At 34.7% G+C, this 11,159-nt stretch overlaps 1 protein-coding gene across 7 annotated transcripts in view; it reads right to left on the bottom strand.

The window, feature by feature from the left end:
- Positions 1-1,894: 1,894 nt before the first annotated feature.
- The window catches only part of LOC124955874 (visual system homeobox 2-like), a 42,626-nt gene continuing 33,361 nt past the window's right edge, over positions 1,895-11,159 (bottom strand). For 3 of the 7 annotated variants that reach the window (XM_047510941.1, XM_047510942.1, XM_047510943.1), the window contains 3 exons: positions 3,643-3,817; positions 3,111-3,362; positions 1,896-2,621 (listed from right to left, as the gene is read on the bottom strand). In XM_047510941.1, the coding sequence (XP_047366897.1) occupies positions 2,458-2,621; positions 3,111-3,362; positions 3,643-3,817 (591 nt within the window). In that variant the 3' untranslated portion in view covers positions 1,896-2,457. Of the gene's footprint in view, positions 2,622-3,110; positions 3,363-3,642; positions 3,818-11,159 lie in introns of all 7 variants that reach the window. The other 4 variants (XM_047510940.1, XM_047510939.1, XM_047510944.1 and 1 more) reach the window with 2 other exon arrangements.

Here is an 11,159-nt window from a genome sequence, read left to right as displayed (position 1 = left end):
TTAATATTAGGATGTTATCAAAAAATCTCATAAAAATGAAACATTATTAATCAAAAAAATATTTAATTTATATATTTCTTATGAAACATTCAAGGATGAAAACAAGAATGAGATTAAAAATAACAACATTGCCATTGTCGTAACGATATGAAAAATTATGGGAATTTGGAAGAAAATGTGTTTAAGGTCCCATAAGAAGGATTGGTAAACCATATAAAATTCCGCTTTTTTTTTTCTTTTTTTGTTCAGAAACTTTATTTATTACGTACACTAGCCGACTACTATGCATGCGTTGGGGCATTCGGATACAGTGTAAGATCTCGCTTTAGATCGAACCTGCGTTGTGTCTCGGAGTTTCCTTTTACGATTTGAACATTTGCCGTCGTATTTTATTTTATTTTATTTGTATTTGTTCGTTTGCCTTTTCACTAACAAGTTCATCGACATACTTATCATAACCAATTCTCAGCCATTTCGTTCCATTTTGAGAATTTAATACGCTATCATGCGTATTATATAATGCATCTATATAAGTTGAAAGATGTTAAATGATCGATCCTTTGGGTCTTCAAAGACGAACGAAATGATAGATCCAATGAAATTAAGGATCATCATTGTATATTTCATGATTAACTTTATATAGATCTCAAGGAACTTATGGCATTGAGAATGAAAAGTTATTATCAAGCGAGAGCATCGAAAATCGAAAAAAAAAGCTTCGTCCGACTTGTCTTGCCTCTCAACCACATATATTTATTTTTGTGTGTATTTATATTTATATATATACCTTTTATATAATATGTATATATATATATAGTTTTTGTATTTATATATTTATATACAGTAGTGGATACAGGAGAAAGGTAATGACGTTCAATAATGACGGTTTTTTTTTTCTTTCTTCTTTTATAAGAGATCCGATTAGAAAGAAAATTTAGATCATTAAAAATGACTCTCTCTCTCTCTCTCTCTCTCTCTCTCCCTCTCTCTCTCTCTCTATATATATATATATATATATATACATATGTATATATATATGTATACATATACATATATATATATTACATACACACATACACACATATATATATATATATATGTATATATATATATATATATCGTTAATCGTCGTTACTCCCATGACCACCACGCACGTAGGTGTATCCATTAATAAAGTATAATACCTTATGGAACTAAAACTTATATCGATATATTGCACATTTGACAACAGTTATGTCTTCTTTAAGTACTTGGGTATAGGAAGTGTTCGCTAATAAACGTTTTTCTTACGTGCATCTCTCTCTCTCTCTCTCTCTCTTTCTCTCTCTCTCTCTCTCTTTCTCTCATACACTTTTACTCACACTCTCGCATACATGTCATACATTCACTCATTTCGATGTACCTAATGTCGTTCCTATTTAACATTCGTTGCGAATCATTTTGTGTCTTTTTCTTTTTCTATTTTTCTTTTTTTTATATTTTTTTTTTTTTTATTTTTTTATTTATTTATTTATTTTTATTTTTTTTTTTTGTTAAAAGGCGAAAAGTCTTTGTTTCTCGTGTATTGGTTTATTTATTCATTTGTTTATTTGTTCTTTTCTTTTCTTTTACCGATTAACTCCTTCCTCTCTCTCTCTCTCTCTTTTTTTCTTCTTTCTCTTTCTCTTTTTCTTTCTCTCTTCCTCTCTTTCGTTTTATTTCACTCACACTATTTAAAAGCGACTATTATTTCTTAATTAGGTTTTTTTTTTCTTCGTATCGATTTCGTTTTGTAAGTATTGATTTAAGATGGCCCATCGATAGGCCACAGATTTTCGTTGATGAGGTTTTATTCTCTCTTTTCTTCTTCGTTGCATATATATATATATATATATATATATATATATATATATATATTATATATATATATATAGAGACCATCGATTTTTTTTTCCTTATTTTTTTTTCCTTATTTTTTTTTTCTTTATTAATTTTCGTTGATGAGTTTAAATACAAAGCTCATATTTCATCGTGTTGAATATCGAAATATGTATTTGCTCGATTTATTCGTTGCTCTTGTAAAGTCATTTTTTCTTGTACGTATTAACCTGTTCCTTATATTTTTCTTTGCTTTTTTATGTCATTTTGTTTACCCTGATCGTCCTTACGAGTCAGCAGCTGAAAATATCAATTCATTGTATTCATCGTTTTATTTATTCGTCTCATTGATATCTCCTTTATTAAGAAGATATTGTAAGGGATGATCTATAATGATCTCGATCTACATCCTCGAACGTAATGTATGTTTTGTTTCGTTTTGTTTTGTTTACGTTCTTATAAAATATGAGGAGCTCTCTTATATTTTTTTTTTTATTTTTTTTTCTGTCCCTCCTCGATCGAGATTAGGTGAATCGTCCAGACGAAATCATCATTGGTGTTGTTCGTTTCGAGATCGAGATGAAAAGTCGACGAGAAGGATTAAACCGAGGCATGGAGCGTGCTCGATTGCGGTCCCGTCTGATAAGAGCTGCCTGTTGGAGCTGCCGTTGGTTGCAAGCTAAGTTGCAACTGATGTTGCTGAGCTTTCGCCCTCAAGCAGGCGATGCTCTCGTTCCTCAGTTGCTCTGTGTCCTGTACGACTCCTAAAGAAAACGACAGAATGACGATATTTTATGGATTTTTTTTTTTTGTTTTTTCTTTATCGTTTTTCTAGATTTTATAATAATCGAGAGAACGGGCACAGTATTTATTACAATATCATCGTGTTTGTGCGAATTCATTATCTATAATATTTAAATAAATGAGTAAACGTGCACGTTAATTTAAAGTATATATAAGAATGATAAGATTATCCATATTTTATTTGTTTACATATTTTGTAAACTTTGAGACAATAGACAGAATATTTACTACGATATCGTTGTATTTATTGAATTATATTTATTCCATTACTCATAATAATAAAGAAATAAATAGATGAAAGATATTTAAATTATAAGAATTAGTATTAATATGATTGAATTATTTGTATAGGTTTTAATGCGACAATAGTTCATGACGATGAACGAAATTACAGTAATTAACTAATGATAAGTTTTATCCTTTTTATTATTGTTCTAAAAAGTACTTGCCTGTCGACGAAGACGGTCCCATACCGTCTTGGCTCTCTTGTCCGCTCTCAGAACTGGTAGGTCCACCCTGGTGATGATTATGATGAGGGCTACTTCCGCTCCCGTTATGGTCGTTTCCACTGTCCTCGCCACCAGACTTGAGATGTTCCGCCGCTTCGATCGACTTTCGATGCATCCCTACGGGCCCACAGTCAATCAGTTCTTGATTATTTTCGAAATCTTGACTAAAGCCGCTTGTCTTAGACGATTGCGCTGATAGAGACGGACAGAAAAAAAGATTGGACATTTTTCGAGATTGTTTCAATTGCTTATAAGCATTTTTTGCCTTCTCGCCGTTCGATCGATCAAAATAATTTTTATTTCTTTACTTTTCGTTTGTTGTTGTTGTTGTTGTTGTTGTGGTTGTTGATGTTGCAAATCAAGCGATTTAATATTTATAACGACTTTACTCCTTTTGTTATTTTTATATTTTTATTAAAAAAAAAGAAGATATTTTTCTTAAAAAAAAATTAAAATTTGTATCGATACTCACCAAGCAACCATGGAGCTACTGACTCGTTCTCCTTAGCACTCTTCAAAATAGTCTCTGGTAGTGGCAAAGAATGTCGAACCATTGCACCGTATAGACCATACTCCGCCATTATGGTACTTCTACCCCAGCATTTTTCAGTTTTGCGCCATTTAGCTCTCCGATTTTGAAACCATACCTGAAATACAAATGAAAACATCCCGAACTTTAATAAAATCATTTCAGAAATATTTCAAAGTACTGTAATTGATCATTATTGATATAACTCAATTGCATTAATAATATTTCATTATATACACACACGCACATCATACACATTAGTAATTTTTATTCAATTAATAATTATTGAATTGAATGCTCTGATGCCTTTTTACGGTTTTAATTATTATATCTAAAAGGCCTCTAGCCACGATCCTATTTTTCATGCTTTTGATCCAGTTAGGCTACTTGCTAACGATCCGGATGATCCGACCGCCTACCGTGAAGACACGTGGCATATTCTATTAGTCGATTTTAACGAGCTCGATTTCCACGCGTTGACACGTATGTATATATGTACGTATTATCTATCTATTCGAGTCTAATCATAAAAGAAAAATTGTAATATGTCTTAACGAGATCATCTTTCGTCTTTTTAAAGTTGTCGTCTGGCGAGCTCGATTAAATACGACTGATCGTTAAAAGCTCTCTTTCTCTCTCTTCATCTTCATTTCTCCAATTTTTAAGAGTTATTTGCTTAATTGCGCGTAAATATTCCACGTAGATAATAATCGTGAAACGAGACTAGAGAGAAAGATAGAGATAGTGACTCGTTTTCATGAGAGAAACGCAAGACTGTTTTCCTCCGAATTCTCACTCGTTAAATCCACATAAAGTGCGATTATCGTACGAGTCGTCGGCTTCTCGAGGATCTACGAGTATCTCAGAGTAAAACTCTCTTTCTTTCGATGTCACGAATCTTTTCTTCTTTTAGGATGCTTTTCCGTGCCATTTTTGTCGAGTAACGAAGCAGATCGTCTTATTACGAACGATGCCAAGTTTATTACGAGAGAATAATTTTTGTAATTACAGTTAGCAAAAAATAATCTATAGATCTAATCTTGATTAAAGAAATAAAGATAGCTAGCTAGCTGTCTAGATGAATAGATAGATAGATGAATAGATAGACAGATAGATAGATAGATAGATAGATAGATAGATAGTTATTGGAGTCGATTAAAAGTGAGATTAGAAAAAGAACGTTTACGTCAGTTGCACTCGTCTCACGGTATGGTATATATCGAGGATGTTATTTAAAAAGCTCGAAGTATACGAATCGTGCGTGTAGAGGGATAGAAAAAAAAGAGAGAGAGAGAGAGAGAGAAAGTAGTGGGAAGCCATTGCCAGGGGGGAGGGGGTCAGGGCGTGTACCAATTTGTAGCAACAATGCTAAAGTCACCGCCAGAATCGGAACGTAATTCGAATGAATGGAAACGCGTTGCCCTGTCAATTTGCCCTGCCACCCCGAAATTATCTTCCGCTTAGATTCGAACAAGCCGTCGCTTTTTTGCCGATTTATCAACGTTAACGTTAACGTCATCGAACGTTTGCTTTTACATCCCCTCTTTTCACAATTTCAACATTTATATAACTAAACAATAATGAAAATAATTTGTACGTTGAGAAGGATACAAAATATTATCCATTAAAAAATATTGACGCAGGATTTATAAATTTGAAAAAATTTTTATAAATCGGATAAGACATTGTCTTATAATTCGATCGATCGATTATCAAGTTAATTAGTTCTTTCTAATCGAAGGAATTTCTTCTAATCGAAGATTGTGTACGTTCCTTATGTCCTTGTATATTTTAGACGAGTTAAGGGATGAGAAAGAGAGAGATAAAGAGAAGGCAACGATAGTTGCAACGTCAACGAGTAAGAGCTTCCTTTATGACAGTAAGTTCGTCGACTCGAAGGAGAACGAGAGAGGGCTTTACCTTTTCCGCACCTTCTCCTTCGTTTCCTAAACCTCCCCTCTTGCTATCTCTCTTTCCCTTTCCTTTACTATCACCTTCTCTCTCTCTCTCTCTCTCTCTCTCTCTCTCTTACCACCCCCTTTATTGGCACACCCTGTGTATAATAAGGAGCGAGTTTGTATTTAGTCGGCCATGCGCAGTACTGCCTGTTGGCGTATCATCGATCAGACCGACGACTGACTATTGGACCAAAACAAGAAGATGAGAATGGAAATGGGAATAAAGAGAGAGAACTAGAGAGAGCGAGAGAGCGAGAGAGAGAGAGATAGAGAGAGAGAGAGAGAGAGAGAGAGTAAAAGGGGAAAGCAGACGCGAGACGGCCTGCCGTCGGCTTGCGAAGGGTGAGAGAGAGAGAGAGAGAGAGAGAGAGAGAGAGAGTGAGGCTTTTGCATAGAGGGGGCAAACGGTGCTAACAGGAAATCCTAGTGTGAGTTCCTATGGATCACCGATACGTCGATGAACACCAAGATAACTCCCACCTACCTCAAGTACTCTACGATATATTACCCAACCCAGCGTCAACTTTGTGTATGTGCTATATTACGCACCAACGATGATGCCTTCGAGTGAATCGTATACTCAGGTATATCAACTGGACTCCTAAGGACCCTTGAAAATTCACCTAACCGAACCAATGAGTTTTTCTTTAACCACAGATATAACTATATATCTTTCCCTTCTATCACACTTCATCATTGTTTTTCGTTATTTGAGCGTTTTCTTCAAAACTCGCGTCCGACTTCTTCATTCTTTTCCCTCTCTCTCTTTCTCTCTCTCTCTCTCTCCCTCTCTCTCTATCTATCTATCTTTTTCTTTTTTTATAATGTTTCTAAATAAGTACGATCGAGACATTGTCCCTGAAGATAATTGGAGATCTCGTTACTCTCGAACGGTGAGTTTAGTTTGTGATCACTCGATAATGAGATATCGAGTCTCTCTTCTTCTTTTTTTTTTCTTTTATTCTTTTTAGCTCTCTTCTTCTTCTTCTTCTTCTTCTTCTTCTTCTTCTTCTTCTTCTTCTTCTTCTTCTTCTTCCTCTTCTTTTTACTTTTGACTTGCATAAGGAAAAGGGACGTCTTTCGAATCGTTCCGAGGAAAAGGTAAAGATCGTCAGACGTAACCTATGAAAAATCATATTTTCGAGTTTTCATCAACGACGGAAATAACGATGGATGCCCTGTGAAATCCGATTATCGTTGGTAATCCGATATTACACGTCGAAACGTTCTCGCTCAAACGTATTTGATTTATAAATACACGGATTGTAGATATAGACATCGAATGTATACATTATTGTGTTTTATCGCGTTATCATTCATTCCGGAAGCAATCGGTTGTGAATTTATGTTGAACTTTTGTGTCTCGAATAAAATAGCGAATATCGAGAATTCTCCTTATAACCGTGTATGGTCAAATGATTAGTATAAATTGTAATTTTTATTTATTTATTTGTTTCTTTCTTTTTTTTTTTTTTGTTTTTTTTTTGTTTTTCTTTATAAACATCAAGAAATTATCATCAAAATTATCCCTAAGAATATCTAAGATCTTTGGAATCTTAAAATTCATGTGAAAGAAAGCAATATCCCTTCTCAGTTTTCCTCAATCCCATGATAGGGATGATGCCTAACCAATTAATTTCGTGGTAGAGAGGGTAGAAGCAAACGGTAGACTTATTTGACGCATAATAAGTGCACGAGGCGTTGCCCTTCGTTTCCTTCGTGTTCCTTCGGTTATCGAGTGGTAAATGGTCGAGTAGGACGGACAAGACTTTAGGGTCTGACCATGGGCTATGTACCCCATGCTGAGGTTGTGGCACGCGTCGGGCACATCATTACGAAGGGCACTTGCTTACCGAATGGCAAAAAGGGTCTCTTCTACCCTTGGATAGTAGTTGCTTCTAACTTGTCGAATTATTAGTAAGCTGGTAAGAGAATCGTTTCGCACGGATGAGCTCATTAACGAGTAACTAGTAAAATTGGTCATTTTTTATTGAAGTAAATCGTATCATTGTTTATATTGTTTGATTATAAATTATTGAAATATTTATCCTTTAACGTTTGATTTATTTTAATTGAAATTTGTAAGAAAATTATGGTAGAATTAGCGTTAATTTTCTCTATGAAATTTCATGAAAAATTTAATTACTTCATATAAGTTTAATTATGAAAGTATATCAAAAATAATTAAAATATTAAATCTTTCAATGTATGATTTATACTTGTAAAAATTAAAAAGAAAATTTCTTTAGGAGTAATGTTTTAATATAAAATGAAATCATTGTAAATATGTTACATAGATTTAAAACAATAAAAATTATATTGCAATAATTAGATGAACAGCAATATCTTTAGATAGTAGATTTTATACATCCACATTTGTAAATTATCTGTAACAAGAGCGATCATTTGTTCGTCGAGTTTCCATACTAGTCTTTTTGCTAAATTCATGGCTGGCTCTGCATGGTCTATGAATCTCGAGCTTTTCACAACACGCAGACTCGGTGGTTTCGATAGCGTTTCATCGGCGGCAAAGGGCGTGGCGAAAGTTCGGTCCATACTTCCAACTTAATTCGGTTAGAGTAGAGATTTATATCCCCTTTCTCAGGTTTCTCGGTAGTTCGGCTAAACACAACCAGGCCACCCTCATGCGATGAGCTTTAGGAGAATTTATAAGCGGTACCGTTGACAATCGCGTAACGCCCAAATTGCTCGGATATACTCGTACTTCTCCGATTTTCGTCGACGCCCTTATTTATTTGCCAGTCCTCGCCGCTAAGTCGATTCGTTTCCCAGACCGAGTAGACTTCGTTCTGATGTGCATTATCGGTCAATTTTTAGGGGTGCCATCCGTCCATCCGGAATTCATCGCTTTGTTTGTCAGCGGCAGGCTTTACGCGCGCGAAACTCGTTCAAGGAAAAGAGAAAAGGGGAGGACAAACTTCTGATGATTACTCTCGTGAAATTTTCTTGCCAAAAGTAGAATATTCTTTGTGTCAACGAGAAAAAAAATCTCTAGTAGTCAGTTAGAATTTAAAGTCAAGAGAGAATGATAATGAGAGATAAAGAGATAGATAGATAGATAGATAGAGAGAGAGAGAGAGAGTGAGAGAGAGAGAGAGAGATTAGAATGATTAGCTCGCTCGATTAGGTAATAAACGAAGGCTTTTAACCCTTATGCCATTAATATTCAAGAACGTAAGCACTTGCTCGCATCATCTTCTCCCACCACTGATTCTCAACTCCGCTGGTACCTATTAATATAAATAATAGATGATCACACTAGGGGAGAATTTCGAATGGCACTTGGCAGTGTCACGTTAGACATGTAAAAGGGCGAGTCTATACTATCTTAACCCTCCATTTCAACGAAGATCATTTAATCATTTCGACGAACGATAGAAAATTCATGAGCACGACGACACTACCAGGAAAAGCAGCTAGTAGCAGATAGCTAGCCAACCAGGCCGCAACCCCGTAACATTCTACGGACTAGAACAGTTCGTAAGAACAGTTCATAGAGGGTGAGACTACGATGTACGATCGACATTCTGCCCTTATGACCGAACGTGGGAATAGTTGTACGCTGAATCACACATAAAAATGCTTCTAATCCGATTTTAATTCGATTTTCATCTGGGGTTAGGATCATCGATTCGTAGATGAATAAAAGCTACTTGGCTTGTGTAGTAGGTACACATATAATGGTCGTAGTAGTAGTAGTAGTAGTAGTAGTAGTAGTAGTAGTAATAGTAGTAGTAGTAGTAGTAGTAGTAATAGATGTAGTAGTAGTAGTTGTAGTATCTTCGGCTCACGTCAAACGAGTTCGCTTGCCAAAGGAAAGAGAGTCGACGACGATGAGTAGGGTGATACGTTTGAAGAAAAAAAAAAAAGAGGGGATGATAAAAAGAAAGAGAGAGATGGAACGAGAGAACCGAAAAGCTCTCACAGTCTCTCACATATTTTCCAAGCACGAAAGATTCATCGACGACGTCGATGGTGACGTCGTAAGAGAGAGGATGCGAAAAGGCGAGAAAGCTCGTTAGGTTTTAGACGCAATCAATTTAGGCTCCGTCCTTTGTCCCAGCGCCGCTGTTTCAAGCTGCAACGCTCGATATACATATACATTCATACATATATATATATATATATATATATATATATATATATATATACATACATTCATATATATATATATATATACATACATGCATATATATATATATGTGTATATGTATATGTATTACAATATGTATACAACCACGAGGAGGACTCGTCCGAGGACATCGCACATCTCGAGTATTTAATGCGTTTCTCGTAGCTTTGTAACCCCTCGTAATCGTCGTCGTAGTCGTCATCGTTGTTGTCGTCGTCGTCGTCGTCGTCGTCGTAGTGTCGTTGCTCGCCCAGCACTCTCTCCTTTCTCTCTCTCTCTCTCTCTCTTTCTCTCACATACACACACACATACATCTCACGCGCATCTCTCTGACTCCTATCTCCGTCTCTTTCGCTCGAACGAGCGTTCCTGCCTGCCTGCCTGCGTGCCGCGGCCATCCGAAAGACAAAATCAATAATCGGCCAGTGACTAACGCCAAAATATCCCTAGTGCTTCTTCTCGTTTATGCGAAATTTTAATGGAAATATTTGTTTGTTCTCTTCTTTTGTTTTGTTTTTTTTTGGTATTTTTTTTTTTTTTTTTTTTTTTTTTTTTTTTATTTATTTATTTAATTATTTTCTATTGCACTGATTGAATCTTACGGTACATTTGGAATATCTCTTAGCTCTTGCACGTTCTTCTTGTTTATGTATTTTTTTCGTATGTTATTTTTTTGTTTCTTTTTTCGTTTTGTTTTGTTTTGTTTTTTTTTTTGGTTATAGAAATATATTTTCCCTTATTAATTTTATATTTTATAGATTTAGATATTATTTTAGTAAATATAGAAAATCTTATATGTCTGAAGTGTTTCTTCTCGTTTATGTGAAATTTTAATAGAAATATTTGTTATTTATTGTTATTAATTTTCTATTTCTCATAAATTAGACGTTTTATTAAATTTGGAAAATCTTCAATTTCATCGAAAATTTCCATAATCTCTTTTAACAACCAACTATAGTGAAAATATTTATTTTACTCCTTCGAGAATGGCTAATTTTCCTTCTCCGGCGTGTTTACACAGCGTTAGTCCGGTCTTACGGACGTGTTAACGTCTTCCCTAGAGACCTTCTTGGATACTCATTCAGGATACATCCACCTGTCAGCCTTTGCTTCGAAGAGAATTTAATTTTCTTTTTATCCTTCTTTTTTTTTCGAAAATGCCGATCATTTCCTTATAGAAATAACTCCTAAGCTATTTTCTCGTTGAAATAACAGAAACGAATTTATCGAGCTAAATACGATAAATAGAGTTCCTTTTTTTTTTTTTCTTAAAAAAATGTAATGTATTTTTTTCGTAAATATATAATTTAAAAGCTTTATAATAGCAATTAAAAATGATGATAAAAAAT

The sequence above is a fragment of the Vespa velutina genome, chromosome 19, assembly GCF_912470025.1.
Source record: "Vespa velutina chromosome 19, iVesVel2.1, whole genome shotgun sequence".
Lineage (NCBI taxonomy): Eukaryota > Metazoa > Arthropoda > Insecta > Hymenoptera > Vespidae > Vespa > Vespa velutina.
Note: the sequence above shows the minus strand (reverse complement) of the source record. Positions and strands in the feature narration are given on the sequence as shown.